At 38.5% G+C, this 17,708-nt stretch overlaps 1 protein-coding gene and 1 long non-coding RNA gene across 4 annotated transcripts in view; one reads left to right on the top strand and one right to left on the bottom strand.

Annotated features, from left to right (window-relative positions):
- ARHGAP15 (Rho GTPase activating protein 15) overlaps window positions 1–13,789 on the top strand; it is a 698,570-nt gene extending 684,781 nt beyond the window's left edge. For all 3 annotated transcript variants that reach the window (XM_025261723.2, XM_025261725.2, XM_025261734.2), the window contains one exon: window positions 13,434–13,789. In XM_025261723.2, the coding sequence (XP_025117508.1) occupies window positions 13,434–13,605 (172 nt within the window). In that variant the 3' untranslated portion in view covers window positions 13,606–13,789. The remainder of the gene's footprint in view (window positions 1–13,433) is intronic.
- Window positions 1–17,708, bottom strand: part of LOC102415958 — a 141,530-nt gene that overhangs the window by 106,058 nt on the left and 17,764 nt on the right. The gene's annotated exons all lie outside the window — the stretch shown is intronic.

Here is a 17,708-nt window from a genome sequence, read left to right as displayed (position 1 = left end):
ATGTCTTATAATTAGGTGCCTTACACTGCTTGGCCTAATTAATGCTGATCCACGCACAACCCCCAATGTTCTGTATAAAATGTTAATAGCACATACTAGTGTTTTAACTGCCTTATTGGACAAATTCCAAGTAAAGAATAATAAACAGTGTTATATTTTTTTCTTTTCTAAAAATACTCCCAACATGTCATATATTTCCTAGCCTTTTTCTCTTAAACCCAGGGCAGTGTCTTCCCAGGATGATGATGTTATCCATGGTTATTGCTAGATCAACAGAGCTCAGGGAATAGGCAAATTAAGACTTCTTTTACTGCTGACATGGTCAAATGTGAATGGCTAAAACCATTTGAAAGCTTAACAGAAAACACCTAAGGGGAACCGTAGCTGAAATTCTCAGTCTGTCTCACCAATAGTGCATTTCCTTCCACAATGATAAGTGAATACTCTCAGAAGTTGAACACACTGTGTGAATCTGGAGAAAAAGGCAATATGTATTAATATGGTTTTTCTTCCACCTGAAACCCTTTTCATCTCTATAAATAGATCCTTGAATATGAACCAGGTGATGAAAAAATCAAAATATGTCACCCAAGACTTTCTGACTCACTTCCCTTCCACATCTACCCCAGGTCTCAGGCCTCATCATTAAGAAACCCCTTGGTTTCAAACCCCTTGATTTCTCGACTCTTAGTTATTTGTGGAAAGAAGATCTATCTCCCAGAGTAATAAAGATCTGCATCTTCATCTAGGTGTTGCTGCCACTTAACTATGTGATCTTGATCAAATTATTCAGTGTTTCTCAGGCTCATTTTATCCATCTGAAAATTTTCTTTTATATTTGAAAAAGAAAAAAAATGGAAATATTCCTAGTGTATATTAAAGTTACAGTTATTTCAACAGTAAAGTGGTAGTGCAGAATACAAGCACAAATCATCCAGAATAAAACATGCCAGGTGTTTTTGTCTGTGAGTTGTAGGATATATTATTGGGGCAATCAGCTAGCTATTGAAAAAAAATAGAGATTACCTTCACATTTCATATAGTAAAATACACTGAAATGAATTAGAAGATACAAAAATGACACCATTTTTAAAATCTAGAAAAAAATATTGATGACAATTACCTGATTTATTTAAATGGATGAATTTTATAATTAAAAAATAATGATAGAAATTACAAAAGAAATAATGCTAGATATGAACACATAAAAATATAAATAAAATTAAGGAAAAATATAATTGAGAGAATATAAATACAACAAAAGTAATGAAATATTATGCCATTTAACACAAAAAAAAACCCTCAGAAATCTAATATGTACAAGTATGTTCATTATAGCATGTTTCATTGTCTGTAACAGCAAAAAATTAGAAGCAACATAAAAGTCCATCAGCAAGGGAATGGTTAAATAAATTATTTTCATACTATGAAATGTAACAGCATTTTTCAAAGGATGAGGTATTTTTAAATGTACTGACTTGGAAAGATTCCCATGATATATAGTTAAGGGGGAAAAAGCAAGTTGTACTATAACATATTATGTATTTTTATCTCATTCTTTCTTTTTTTTAAGAAAATAGATACTAAAGGGATTGTTGTTGTTCAGTCACTAAGTCGTGTCTGATTCTGTGTGACCCCATGGACTAGCCCACCAGGCTCCTCTGTCCTTGAGATTTCCCAGGCAAAAATACTGGAGTGAGTTGCCATTTCCATCTCCAGGGTAACTTCCCAACTGAGGGATCAAACTTGCCCTGCGTTGGTAGGCAGATTCTTTACTCCTGAACCACCGGGGAAGCCCAGGTAGATGGATAGATAAATAGAAAAACATCCAGAGGGAGCACCTATCTGTTAATTATAGTTGTCTTGAAGGAGTTTGACTAGAAAAACAGGTTTGACCTTTTCATTCTATATTCTCCTGATTAGCACACTTTTTAAATACTATGTGTTAGTTTTGTTATACAAAATAATTAAATGGTTGAAACAAACAAAATTGTATGCTCTCAATAAGAAAAAGGCAGGTGATATGAAAGGTTATTCACAGAAGAGATAATCCATATGTGCTGTGCTTTTTTAACTTCTTCCCCATTTCCTAAATTCAAAGAATCCTAACTTTAAACAATGATAGATCATTTTTCACCTATCAAGTTAGCCATTATTTTAAGAAGAATAAAATCAAGTGATAATAATGCTATCAGGACTATGAACTGTCATGTTACATATCCCACATTATCATGGTTTAAGAAAAGAAAACCCTTAACTTAATGATCTAGTGCGAATTCTCAAAGTGTGGTCCCCAGACCAATGTATCCTCTCAAGGAACTTGTGACTAGTGTAACATTCTCAAGTCCCTCCCCAGAGTTGCTGAACCAGAAGTCTGAAGGTGAAGTTCAGTGATTTGTGATACAACCCAGTTTCCAAATTATTCTCATGAATGGTTCAGTTTCAGAACCATTGATCTAATTGCTACATTTCTACTACTGCAGAGTTTCTCAACAGCAGCAATACTGACATTTGGGGCTGAATAAACTGTTTGGGGAGACTGTCCTATGCATCGTAGACTGTTCAGCACCATCCTTTGCCTCTGACTCACTAGATGCCATAGCAACTCACCTTCTCCACTCCACCCAGTCATGACAACCTTTGATATCTCCAGACACTCAAATGCCTCATGGGAGATGTGGGGGTAGGGAAGTTGCCCCTATTTGGAAACAACTGCCTAAAGAAATACTCCAAAAATGTAGAGAATGAGTATACAAAAAGGGTTTTTAATATATTAATTACATTTATACTAAGAAATCATAGAGTAGAAACCATTCTGTCCCATATAAGATAATTAGTAAAAGCTATGGTAAAGAATCTGCCTGCCGGTGCAGGTAGACGTAAGAGACACAGGTTTGATCCCTGGGTCGGGAAGATCTCCTGGAGAAGGGCCCAGCCACCCACTCCAGTATTCTTGCCTGGAGAATCTCATGGACAGAGGAGCCTGGCAGGCTGCAGTCCGTAAGGTAACACAAAGTCGAACATGACTTAAGTGACTTAGCATGCACACACATATATAAGACATAGGGCTTCCCAGGTGGCACTAGCAGTAAAGAACCCGCCTGCCAATGCAGGAGATGCTGGAGACACAGGTTTGATCCCTGGGTTAGAAAAATACCTTGGAGAAGGGAATGGCTATCTACTCCAGTATTCTTGTCTGGAGAATCCCATGAACAGAGGAGGCGGGCTACAGTTCATGGGGTCACAAAGAGTCGGACACAACTAAGTAACTAACTCACAATACACATATAAGACATGAGAACTGCTCATGACAGAAGTGAAAAATGTTGGCCACAAAATTATATAGAAAGTATTTTCTTGAATGTGTATATAAATAAATTATTTATACATGTATGTTGAATGCTGTCAGCGTCATTCTCCTGCTCAAAACCCAAGGATGAACACCTATTCACTGTTAGAATTAAGTCCTAAGTCCTCCCCACAGCATTCCTACCTTATCTGTCTCATTCCCCAGCCTTCAGCTATACTACCCTCTTCTCTATTCCTAGAACCACCCAACACAACCTCACAACTGGGGCTTTCTACCAACTTTTTCCTGCCTGGAGTTTTCCTTCCTGTGGTGTGTACACATAAGCTGCTCTCTGCCCAAGTGTCCTTTCCTTAGAAAGAACTTCTGAGAACCTTTTCTGCTATGTGTAGCACTTTCCACCTCTCTCTGCCCGTCAGAATAATCTGGGGACTCTGTTATCTTTGGCCAGCCAGGCTCTACTCATTCTTAGCAAAGAGGACTCTCTGGGGATGGATTCTAGGCCATTAGGAACTTTTAAGAGGCTCCGAGGGTCAGTAGAAGAACCACCACTTCTCTTAGTCTTTCTTAAAGTACCTCTGTGCCGAAATCACTTTGTGTATTAATTAGTGGATTGTTTCTTGTCTGTTTCCCCAACTAGATTATAAGTTGCATATGGGTAGGAACTTTGTCTGTTTTACTCACTGCATCATCCCCAACATCAGGCACCTAGCAGGTATTGAGTAATAGCAGGTCTATTGAATAATGGATTTTAATGAATGAAAAATGATTACCTTGAGTTACTGTGACAGTTATTGGTGTGCTTTTTTTCTTTATCATACTTTTCTTAACATCTCAGATTCTAATAGAATGTATTACTAATCAGAGCAAGAGAAATTACAGCTGTTTTAATTCTGCCTTTGAAAAGCATGGTATATTTGAAGCACAGTGATTAGCATGTAATGGATATTTGGCAAATAATAACCACTGTTTGTGTTCCTTTTTAATATTACCTGCTATGTAAGGGCTTTGGCTATGATATACCATTTTATATATGTTGTTGTCACCTTATAGAATACATATTACAACCACAAATAAGCCATTTTTAAGTCTACGGGCTAGTCATTTTTTTTAGTCATTCCTTGTCTCTTATAGTTCTGAGTATTGCTTTAAAGATACATTAGACTCTCCTTGTAATGGCCAATCAATATAAATATGAAACAAGTGAATAATTGAAAATGTTTCAATCTTTTGAAATGAAATCATCGCAAAGAAGGTACTCAATAAATGTAAAGAATAAGGCCATGTTAGCTGTTAATGTGTAACTACCATATAAAGTACCTTTTCCACAATGTACTTTGAAAGAATTATATACACATAGCTTCAAAGATAATTTAAAAGCAAAAATGCCAGGACATAGCAGTAATTCTCTTTTAGGAGGATAATTCTTTGCTTACTTTGGAAAACAACAATAATAGGATATTTAAGTATAAAATTGAAGATTTTACAATTAGTTTAAGCCAGTTGATGTGTAAATTTGCATATAAAAGTGACAGTCACCAGTGAATGACCACCTTGAAATATATTAGTTTAAATGCAAAGAACAGTTGTAAACGCTCGCCTTCTTTTATAATATTTGAAAATTTTTCTAACATACAGCCCTGACTTTAAGAGGAAAAGTAGACTTCCTACTAAGTCCCCAGTCTTAAAAAAAAAAAAAAGAAAAAGGCCAATGTAGACATGGCAGTATATTTTGTGCAGATTGAGAGTAGGCAAGCATATGGTTAGCATGGATCCCCCCCAAAGTAGCTACAGCACATAGCAAGCATAAATTGAGCACAGTGAAAATTTATTCTATTTTTAGCAGCTTCTCCTCATGAAGTGGTCAAAGTCACAATTAACGTTTCACGTACAGTGGATGAGCTGTATTATACAAGCCAGGTGTGACCTGTTGGCAAAAATACATTTACCACCGCGCTTTCTTCATTAAACCATCCTAAAGTTATGTGTGTTGGAAAATCACAGCAATCCAGAGATAGAGAAGGGAATACTTATAATACACCTCCAATAACTTGAGGCTTGTCCTGCAGGCAATTCTGTGGCTTTCTACTTCCTTTGCAAGTCACTATGATAACAACAAAGCACAAACTTAAAAGGAAGTTTGCATCCTTATATCTGTTTGTAGCTGGTCTACAATTAAATGCTTTGGTCTTCTTAATTCAGCATTAATTTTGAGTTTTATGGTAAATCTCTCTTTCAGTTTGAATCATTTGGCTATGATTTTCAACAACTAAGAAATTTCTTTGAGTTCGTGATTCAGCTCACTTTTGGAAAAAACTTACCTAGCATAAGTCTGTGAGGATTTTTTTGTCTGGGGCCCAACATCTGTAGCTGTGGATTATAGATTGTTTCTAAAATAATCTAAAATTGATGAATCGTTGCTCCTTCCATTGGGGCCCGACAAAAAGTAGCTCCGGCATTTCTTCTCCTTTTTGTGCTGTAAACTGTACATCACATTTTTAATCTCTTGCCAGAAAAATGAATTCTTACCTACTTTAAGATTTTATAAACTTAAATTTTACTTAGTGGTTAAAGAGTTTCTTTTACAAAGAATATATATCAAGTGCTATTTTGTGAACAAATTCATAAAATCATAATTATTCTTGTCAAGCTGTTTTAAACTTAGCAGTGTTCATAAATAGCCTTTTTCAAAAGAGTTGCAGTTTAAGATGTTTTTCCTGTTAGTGAAGCATTCACAGGCACTAACGTTTGAGCTCCTCACATTGCTTCGAATCAGGTATCTTCACTATTTCTTGGGAGTAAACTAATGTTGAGTGAACAAACATGTAGAAGAATTTCCAAATATTGATCTAAATATTTTTACACCTTTTCACTGTCCAGCCATTTGCTGTATAGTAATCTCTCAACCATGTGACTGCTCTCACCTTTGTCATTCAGATGTGGTCTTTTTGCCTTTGACCTTTGTTTTGTCTCAAAGAGCTTCCCAGCTGGTGCAAGTGGTAAAGAACCTACCTGCCAATGCAGGGAGACATTAGAGATGTGGATTCAATCCCTGGGTTGAGAGTGGGATTGCTGTGCCCCACTCCAGTATTCTTGTCCTAAAAAGGGAGTTCCTTTCATTTCTTTGTGAAAACACGTTAAACGGTAGCTCACAATTTACAACACTGTCGTGGAGTTTAAGGCCAGATGAAATCAAAGCCCTACCAGAGGGGTGGAACTTGCCAAAAGTGACCACAGTCTGATCTCTTTGAGTTAGCTGCTACTGAGTTCTGAAGCCTGAGTGGCAGAGGAGATTCAAACCATGTTTCAGATTTAGTAGATCCTTAGCAAAGCACACTAGAGTAACATGTCTCAATATACACTCCTCCTTGTCACTCAAGAAAGAGGATCCACAATGTTCAAGTAAGTTAGGGAACATGCTAAGTTATACAAAGATGAACAGGGTTAGTTTTCTGCAGGACTTGTCAGAGCCTGTATTATGCTATTGTGCATTGTAAATTTCCAAGAAGGAAAAATGGCATAAAATTTTCTGCAAACTTATCTTACTCCAGACTGCTATTTTTGTGAAGTGTGTCACAGAGATGGTGTTTGCAGAACTCACTTTAGTGAAAGCTGTCCTGGAAGTACTGCCAAACCCATAGTAAAAATGTATTTGGTTTCTGAATCAGATCCTCCCCTCCAATAATACAGCTTAACTGCATTTTAAGCTACTGGAAGTATAATTTACTGTTTTTGAGAGTTTTCCATCTTAGATACTATATTGCATTTTTTTTTTCCATTCCAGGCTTTCATTTCTTTCAGTAGCCTATATTTCTCCTCTACATATGTTTTACTAGTTGAAGCCTTCAGAAATAATGGCACTTGCAATGCACAGCTAGTCCCCACAGCGAGAGAGGAAAGTATTAGATCCATTGATTTGAGGTTAAAAAAAAAAAGAGAGAGATTTGAAGAATTTTGTAGGATAGTATTCTAGCTGTATTTTGAAATTGTGGTTGACTACTTATGTTCTCCTAAATCAACCACTTAACTGCTTAAAAATCTATTGAGGTAGAGAGTAGGTAGGTTCGTATTTGAATAGTGAAGTCTGTAACAGCATGAATACATTTTCCAAACATACCCAGTTTAGGAGGCTTCTTTGCTAGATATGTCTATCACCACCTCTACTATAAAAGGGTTTAATCTAATGTGAATGTTGATATGAGAATATTTTTGCCTATCTACGTGAATCATATAGTTCAGTAGTTGGTGATTTCCACCCACAAATAGTCTTCACCCTCAGCATCTTTTCTAACCTAAAGATTGATTGATTTCTCAATATACCAACTACTGATTGGTTGATATTGAGAACATAAATTGCCAATGAAATACACACATACACACACAAGCATACATTTTGTAAGAGAGAGTAGGCAAGATAGTATGAATTCTATATAATATACATCCACATTTTCTTAACCTTTCTTAACTATATTTGATTTCTCTAAGTGTTATTGCAAGTTACTTAATTTTCCAAAACTTAAGAAAAAACTCCAAACTGCTAGGAAAATTTAACCTGCAAGTGGGCCTTAGAAAGCATCACTATGAACAAAGCTAATGGAGGTGATGGAATTCCAGTTGAGCTATTCCAAATCCTGAAAGATGATGCTGTGAAAGTGCTGCACTCAATATGTCAGCAAATTTGGAAAACTCAGCAGTGGCCACAGGACTGGAAAAGGTCAGTTTTCATTCCAATCCCAAAGAAAGGCAATGCCAAAGAATGCTCAAAGTACCACACAATTGCACTCATCTCACACACTAGTAAAGTAATGCTCAAAATTCTCCAAGCCAGGCTTCAGCAATATGTGAACCGTGAACTTCTTGATGTTCAAGCTGGTTTTAGAAAAGGAAGAGGAACCAGAGATCAAATTGCCAACATCCACTGGATCATGGAAAAAGCAAGAGAGTTCCAGAAAAACATCTATTTCTGCTTTATTGACTATGCCAAAGCCTTTGACTGTGTGGATCACAATAAACTGTGGAAAATTGTGAAAGAGATGGGAATACCAGACCACCTGATCTGCCTCTTGAGAAATCTGTATGCAGGTCAGGAAGCAACAGTTAGAACTGGACATGGAACAACAGACTGGTTCCAAGTAGGAAAAGGAGTTCGTCAAGGCTGTATATTGTCACCCTGTTTATTTAACTTATATGCAGAGTACATCATGAGAAACGCTGGACTGGAAGAAACACAAGCTGGAATCAAGATTGCTGGGAGAAATATCAATAACCTCAGATATGCAGATGACACCACCCTAATGGCAGAAAGTGAAGAAGAACTCAAAAGCCTGTTGATGAAAGTGAAAGTGGAGAGTGAAAAAGTTGGCTTAAAGCTCAACATTCAGAAAACGAAGATCATGGCATCCGGTCCCATCACTTCATGGGAAATAGATGGGGAAACAGTGGAAACAGTGTCAGACTTTATTTTTTGGGGCTCCAAAATCACTACAGATGGTGACTGCAGCCATGAAACTAAAAGATGCTTACTCCTGGGAAGGAAAGTTATGACCAACCTAGATAGCATATTCAAAAGCAGAGACATTGCTTTGCCAACAAAGGTTCGTCTAGTCAAGGCTATGGTTTTTCCTGTGGTCATGTATGGATGTGAGAGTTGGACTGTGAAGAAGGCTGAGCGCCGAAGAATTGATGCTTTTGAACTGCGGTGTTGGAAAAGACTCTTGAGAGTCCCTTGGACTGCAAGCAGATCCAACCAGTCCATTCTGAAGGAGATCATCCCTGGGATTTCTTTGGAAGGAATGATGCTAAAGCTGAAACTCCAGTACTTTGGCCATCTCATGTGAAGAGTTGACTCATTGGAAAAGACTCTGATGCTGGGAGGGATTGGGGGCAGGAGGAGAAGGGGACAACAGAGGATGAGATGGCTGGATGGCATCACTGACTCGATGGACGTGAGTCTGAGTGAACTCCGGGAGTTGGTGATGGACAGGAAGGCCTGGCGTGCTGTGATTCATGGGGTCGCAAAGAGTCAGACACAACTGAGCGACTGATCTGATCTGATCTGATCTGAATGCGAGTATAACAAGAATACAGAACTATATATTCTTTGTTAAAATATACTTGTAACAGGATTACTTGAAAGCATCCATGAGTTGAAACTGTTTTTATTAAAATCACATGGAAAGTGTGCAGAGAAATGGATACAGATGACACAGATTGAGATGGAATGAATACTCTGCATTTACACACAGAGAAGAGCACAAAATGAGCACTTGACAAAGGGCAAATTTGGGAAACTGATGAACTGGCAGAAATCCGTTTTAGGACTCCCTCCATGAACCACCGGCCAAGAGAGAAAAACTTTTGCCTGAGGGGGGCCTCTGACAGCCGCTCTGCCTCCTATTCGTCACTCCATTGAACCTCAGCCTTGGTTTCTTCTCTGGATTGGTTCTTGCTCTGAATTCTCAGACCAGGACTTTGGCTGAGTGGGAAAAATATAAAGAACACTGGGAAACTTTATAAATAATCTAGTTCCATTTCTGCATCCTTTTACTCTCCCCACAGATCGAGTCCCACCAGCTGCGTCTTTCAGGTAGGGCTGAGTTACCCCTCCAGTCACCCCAGTTCCTCCAGCACCATAGGCCTCTTCCAGTTTCTACCTCCATAACCTCCTGACAGCCATGATTGTCCCCTCCAGTAATCTACTCTTGGACCTTCCTTGATTTCTAACCTCACCTTGAGGGTATGTGTTCACTCGCTCAATCATGCCCAGTTCTTTGCAACCCTTTGGACTGTCACCCACCAGGCTCCTCTGTAGTTAGAGACAATTTTAGCTCCCAGCTACCCCAAATCTCACTGCTCCTGTTTTGACTGAAATTATAGTCATTATTAACTAAGAAACTATATCTCTGTCTATCTGTCTTTATATTCTTCCTTTCCCTTTTCAGTCTCCCTGGATTCCTGGACCTCTTCTACTCGGTTGACCCTATATCAGTCATTCATCTTCATACTTGAATAGTCTCTTACTTTTAATTCTACCATCTTCATGCTCTATGACCTCTGAGCCCTGTTCTCTGCTAGATAAGTCTCATCAGCTTAGAACTTCGGTACCAATGGGTAATGTTGTGAAAGCAACTTTTACGTAATAGTTACTCAGTTAATTGATCAGTTATGTTATCTCTTTCCATATTTGTTTAACAAATTTATTGTTACCGTGGCAGAGTCAATGAAGGACTTAGTATCCCCAAAAAGATACTACTTTTATTTATTTATTTTTTTTAGTATAGTTGCTTTACAATGTTGTGTTAATTTCTGCTGCACAAGAAAGTGAATCAGCTATATGTATACATGTATCCCCTCCCCTTGGGCCTTCTCCCCACCTCCATACCCATCCCACCCATCTAGATCATTATAGAGCACTGAACAAGAAGGTATTACTTTAAATCCAAGAGAGAAAAATCTGTTTTCCTTCTCAATGAATCTTACTAGTGATTTTTGTAATGAAGAGGTCTGGGAGAAGCTCAAGAAAGACTTTAAGCCAAGGTAAATAGGTGTGTTAAAGGGAAGCATAGCCCCATTCCATCTTTCCCTCCTCCAGGTTAGGAGAATGTTTTAAAATCATTCTACAGACTTTTGGTAAATGTAGTAGCAAGTGGTGCAGTTTCTATATTCCAAAGGAAACTTTAAACTTGATGTCTCCGATAACACACCAATACTTTAAAATATGAGAATCCCTTCCAGAAATGTAGTCACGCCAATGTTACTCACAGGTATGAAGACTTTTCGTATAAAGAAGAAGAAAAGTGAAAATGGGAGGCAGGATATCCTGAATATTTAGTCCAAGTTTAAGAGTCATTTTGCCCACAATGAATCCATTGTAACCAGACTGTCAATCACAATGCTATGTGGAATAAAAATCCAGACCCTCTTAGGGAAGGCTCTATAACCATGTGGAGAATGGCAGAGAGACAAGTCAGCCAATTACTAAGCATAGGAGCCATAACACACACCCAGGCAGTGATGTCTCCATGGGCGCTGAAGCCTGCCTGCCTGGGTTTGAGCCTCAGTACTGTGTGACATCAGGCATTTCACCACTCTTGACTTCAGTTTTCTTATTTGTAAAAAGGGCTTAATAATAGAATTGGACATGAGTTTGAGCAAACTCCAGAAAATAGTGAAGGACAGGGAAGCCTGGCATACTGCAGTCCATGGGATCACAAAGATTTGGACACGTCTGAGCAACTAAACAACAAGCACCTCATGGGATTATTATGAGGATCAAGTGAGGATCAAGTGAGACAATAAAACTGCTTAGAATAAAGTCAATGATACTTCCATTTTTAAACCTAAGTAAAAAGTAAAATAAAATTGCTTAGAATAATTCTTATTATCGATATTGATCAAATCAAGGACATCTTGCTGATCAGGAATTTGTGCTATGGGAAGTCCCAAATTGAAGGCATTGGCCCTTCTCAGTGTCTTTCAGGAGAGTGAAGTCAGGCCTTTTTCACAGAAATGGCCCTGAGATGAAGGTTTGTGGAGGGATGGAGAGAGAACAAGTCTTCTTCCTCTTGCCTCCATGCATGGAGACTAGGTCGGCCCACTTAGACCAGATACAGAGTCCTCTAGAGGTCAACTGGTGCTCCAATGGGCTCCGAGAACAGAGGCCCCACTGCTATGCAGTAGTGTTCCTTTGCCTCGCTTTATTCTCTGTCTCAGATTTCCCTTGGCTTGGGGTGTCTGGAAGAATGCAGAGTTTAGTATTTGTGAGCACTCTGTCCTTCCATATGCTTTCCCTTTTTTCCTTACATCACTAAATTCCCACTCTCCCTAATTTTAATATAAAACCAAGGAGGCTTCAATTGTGAGAATAAGCATTGTTTTGTTTTATTTTAAAGCCTCCACGTAGAAGATGGGGCTTTAATTTCTTTTTAAGAGTCCCATGTTGATTCAGGCAAGGGACTACCATTAATAAAACCACATCCTAATGTTTCAATGGTATTGCAGCTCTCCACAGTCCTCACGCAAGCAAACATTTCTTTGATTCCAGTGGGATTTTTTTCCTGTGCAAATGCTACAAGCTTCTGTATTTTATTGAGTAAAAGGGGTGGGGATACTTGTTATACACCTAAGTGTTCATCACTTTGCCGACAAAGGTCTGTATAGTCAAAGCTATGGTTTTTCCCGGTAGTGATACAGACGTGAGAGCTGGATCATAAAGAAGGCTGAGCGCTGAAGAATTGATGCTTTCGAACTGCAGTGCTGGAAAAGACTCTTGAGAGTCCCTAAACCAGTCAGTCCTAAAGGAAATCAACCCTGAGGGACTGATGTTGAAGCTGAAGCTCCAATACTTTGGCCACCAGATGCAAAGAGCCAACTCTTTGGAAAAGACCCTGATGCTTGGAAAGACTGAGGACAGGAGGAGAAGGGGACAATAGAGGATGATATGGTTGGATGGCAACACCGAATCAATTGAACATGAGTTTGAACAAACTCTGGAAGAAGGACAGGGAACTCTGGCATGCTGCATGCAGTTCATGGGGTTGCAAAGAGTCGGACACAACTTAGCACTTTCTACAAAACAGAGTACAAATAGCATTTTTCAGGAATACTTTACTCACACTAATCACTAAGAATTTAATTATTTTTTTCAGCTCTTGTTTCTATTCATAAATTATGCCTATATTCTATTTTTTGCATCTTGGGCTTCTTACGTGTGCTATGCATGCCTCACCTGTTTCCTCCATTGACTCTAGCCACTTCAAAGATTGAATCTTGTTAACTGTCACGGTAATTGTTGTAATTTATTCATTCCACATTTATTGAGCACCCACAATGGCTAGGTACTATGAGGATAGAATCCTTCTCCTGAAAGTCGTAAGTTCTATTTCCACACAATAAAGCATAAGGAGTAGATTAAATGTTATGGCAGGTGTTTTTCTGAAATCTAAAATTGTTTCTGCTTGTGTCACATTCTCTGTTTTGCCAAAGCCAATCCCTGCCCTTACTTTCCTTCTTTAAGTTGAAATTTAAGAAAGAAAAAAAATTCAAGTACGCAGAACTTTACAATTCAAAAACAGTCACAATTTTATTTAAACTCCAGTGGGTCTTTTTGCTTTCTCTCTCTCCATAGGATAGTGGCCAGAGCATCCAAGAACCTCATGTCCACACACAGCTTAGGGATTGTGTTTGGACCCACCCTTCTGCGAGCGGAAAACGAGACCGGGAACATGGCTGTGCACATGGTGTACCAGAACCAGATCGCCGAGCTCATGCTGAGTGCCTACGACCAGATCTTCAGCTGACTGACAGACGAGGCGAGCTACTGAGTGTGTTCACATCTGTCTCGATGCCTAATATTTTTACATTTCTGTAAACATATTTCTGAAATATTTTTTTCCTTTCAAGCGACAGATGCCTCATTTTGTGAAAACTTAATGATGATTTTGTGTTTAAGTTCCAAACATTTGAATAAAATAGTTGACAATATTTGCCTATATGTCTTCTACATTAACCCCTTCACTGCTATGCCTTCCAGCACTTCTAGGCATACATTATGGATGCTCGACGCTGTAAAATACTATGCAGAGGACACAGCATATCCAAAAATAGCCTTAATGAGACTCTTGGGCATTGCACATGTGCTTATGTATGTGCAGATATGCGAGTGAGTGTGAATGTGACTGAGAGTACCAGTATGTGTCCACACAGGTGAACCTCTTCATTACCCTGGCTGCCTCAGGCCTGTGTTCAAACACCCCTGGGTACACAAGCAGAACTAAAAGAGGGGGCAAGACACAAATGAATAATTTTTAAATAGAACAGAAGAAATCAGGATTTCAACCAAAATAGACATACCTCATCTTTCAAGGACACTTTTATAAGTGTAAATCTAGCCCAGCCATCCTTGGTGCTAGATGCTGAAATTTACAAATACATGTAGAATGGCAATTTTTCTGAAGACAAATGACAGTTCAAAACATTTGCCACTGGATATGTTTTTTACATATACTATTTGCAGTCCCATAAACATACTGTCTTATAAACTAGAAGCAAAATTAGTGCCTTGCAATTTTGATCTTTATATTATACAGGAACTGCATGCCTGCTCATTTTTAATGTTAACATCCATTTTGAATCTTCATCAAACTGTATATCTTCCTTTTTTTCCCTGGCTATGTCATTTTATGTAGAATTTTTATTATGCTTCTGAGGATGTTTTATTGGTGAATTATATTAAATCCATCTAGAAAGAACTTTTTAAAAAAAAAGTTGTTTTTTTTTAATATGCCCCAAAGATTACTTGACTAGACTTGGATGGCTTTATCCATTTGATGGTTAGCTTCAGTTGTCATGGATAAACAAAAGGGTAACTGTCTAGAATATATCAAACATTGTTTTATTTTGAAAACTATGTTCTAGCTGAACACATCTCATACTGGTTTTGTGAAAGTATTCTGCTGATAAAAATGTAGACTTATGTTTGACAGCTTTTTAATCAAATTCAAATGGAATAAATAAAACTAATCCAGTGTGATAAAGAGTAAGTCTAATTATTGATTTGTTCTTAAAATGAAAAATAAAGCATGTAAATAAAATGCATGAAGCACAGACCCAAGAACAAACACTTAGAGCAATAAGGAGCTCAGAGGCCTGGGCTGTCTGCATGGATGGGGTGTACAGTGGAGGAGAGAAACTTCTCAATAGAAAGCCAGATGTTCACACAGCTCCCACATCCACCGCACTGCCTGAGGAAGGAGAGGCTTCTCTCACCCCTGTTGAATGTCTTCCTTTTGGCAATGGCGCCAGTAAGTCAGCATATGCCCAAAAACACGAGTGACCACAACAAATGCTGAAGTGTGGTTTCATCGAGTGGGATGTATACAAATACCACAAAGCCAAGGAAAGTCACATGAGACAGAACCTCATGATCTAAAGTCACTGGTAACAGTGAGCTGACAGACTTGCCAGCTTCAAGCTCTTCTTTTATTCCACGTTGTGCTTATGTCTTTCAGGAAAACATGGAGACATGAAACGAGTCTCTGGCATTCAAGTGCTCATTTCCATGGCATTCCATATTCTCAATGAGGTCTCCTCCAAGAATTTCATTACTTCTTCTTAATTATTTTTGAAGCGGGAAGGACTAGGTTTAGTAGTCCCAGTGTTAAAATCTCATTCCTTCCTGTGTCCATATTTAAAGTAATTCTGGAGCCAGAGAGAAGCAGCACTAACAGCCAAAGAGAAGAGGCATTATCTGCTTGGAGCAAGGACCCACAGCCCCTCGCCTCTGCCACCTTCCAGATTTACAATCTTCAAAAGCAGCAGCTTCTTGATTTCCAATCTGATGGGATTTAGCCTAATTTAAACCCCAGCTGTGTCCTGTGCCTGCTAAGGGCATTTAATCAGAGACTAAGTTTGCTCTCTGGGAGAAGACCATTCCAAGGTGCTGAGCCAAAGTGCCCTTCTGACTTATACACACTAAAGGTATAAAAAGAGTTACACTGAAAGGTCATTAGATCCCATAACATCTCAGAGACAGCACCGGTGTTCCTATCAACTGTTCCAAGTTTAAAAGCCAAGATTGTAGGTATACTGGGTTGCCTCAATAAGGGGTTCGATTTTATAAAAACTGACCAACATTTTCCATCATGAAGACCTTAAAAGATGGTGAGCATTTCTTAAGCACCTTATCTGAGCCAGGTGCAAGTTTAGACTCTACTGATCAAATACAAAGTAAGGCAAATATTAATACACCCAGCAGTTTCATAGCCCAGTAAGGGAGACAGTTCGACACCAGATTAGGGACTCAGCCATCTTGGTAACCATGTTGCCCCAGGCTTCAGCACCTCTACAGAGAGATGTTCAAAAAGTATATTTTCCAGTTGATTTGATCAAAAAGTATTTTTGAATGAATGAACAGAAGTTAGTACAGAGATATTAGGAAGTTCAGTAGTTGACAGAACCAAAATGCAAATTGTGCCTAGGGTAGTCAGGTGAAGCTTCACCAGGAAGATAACCCTTTCCGTCTAATCTTGATCAACTGAATAAAATTAATCCCTCCCCCAATGTAGATGACATACTAGCAAGCAGGGGTGGCATGAGGAGACAGCTGAAAGACCTAACATCCCCAAGGAAAAGTGAGAAGCTCATGGTGATGCACATGCCTAAAAATTTTGGAGAACAGAATTGGAGTCAGACATAGGATATAATGGGCATCCCCCATGGCTCAGTGGTAAAGAATCCACCTGAAGTGCTGGAGCCTCAGGAGATTCAGGTTGGATCCCTGTCAGGAAGATCCCCTATAAGAGAAAATGGCAACCCATTCCAGTATTCTTGCCTGGAGAATCCCATGGATGGAGGAGCCCTGTGGGCTACAGTCCATAGACTCACAAAGAGTTGGACGCGACTGAGCACACAGGCATAGGGCATAATAAAATATTTAGATTTTATCCTGTTGGCAGCAGAGATCCAATGGAAGCTGTAAAATGAGAAACTTTGTTTCTTAGAGAATCTCTAAATTCATCAGTGGGCAGAAGAAACAAAGGACACTGGCATTTCTCATGTTTGTGTATACGTGTATGTGTGTACACCTCTTAACATTTCCCAGGAATGCAAGAGATAATCTTATATTCTCAGAAGCATTTACATATTATGATGAGCAAATATTTTAAAGAAATTATAACCTTAACATAACAGAACTCTAAAACAAGGTTCCTGGAGATGGTATTTTTTTTTCCATCCTATATGTTATGAGTCTGACTTTACTTAGTATATGACATATGACAGGATCACCATGCCACAGCTAGTAATTGAAAGCCATATGATAGTTCTCTCTATCCAATTAGAAAACAAAGGATCCAATTAAGAAAAATTAGAAAAGCTGTTAAAAGGGAACAATCACTTGCCAATGGTGCTGTCCTTATAGTTTAACACAGCTAGAAATTGACCTGTACTTCTCTTTTCCACATTTATTTTTTGTGAATTATAAGTTAATCACCCTGTCAATTCCTAATTAAAAGGCCCTGCAAAGATTTTCATCCAAAAGGACTGTCACTAAGAGTTCTGGGTCAAATTGCTCTGTTGTCAAAAAGAAATAAAACCAAAACAATATCAACTCTCTCCTGGGAAATTCAAATCGCAATACGAAAAAGCAACAACTACAAGAAAAAAAGAAAACTTTCTTCAAACATAATAATCACATATTATTTCCTCAATTAAAATGTATCATCTGAAATTTAGATGAGTCTTTTTCTTAAAGCAAGGCTGCTTACTAGGGCCAGCCAATAATGTAAGTGATTTGCAAAGAGCAGACTTAAGGTATTAGGAAGTAGTAACACCAGAGGAGGGCTTCCCTGGTGACTCAGAGGGTAAAGAATCTGCCTAAGATGGTAACAATAACCCTGTATGT

This window comes from Bubalus bubalis, chromosome 2, assembly GCF_019923935.1.
Source record: "Bubalus bubalis isolate 160015118507 breed Murrah chromosome 2, NDDB_SH_1, whole genome shotgun sequence".
Taxonomy (NCBI): Eukaryota; Metazoa; Chordata; class Mammalia; order Artiodactyla; family Bovidae; genus Bubalus; species Bubalus bubalis.
The sequence above is the reverse complement of the archived record's forward strand: the minus strand, read 5'-3'. Positions and strand labels throughout refer to the sequence as shown.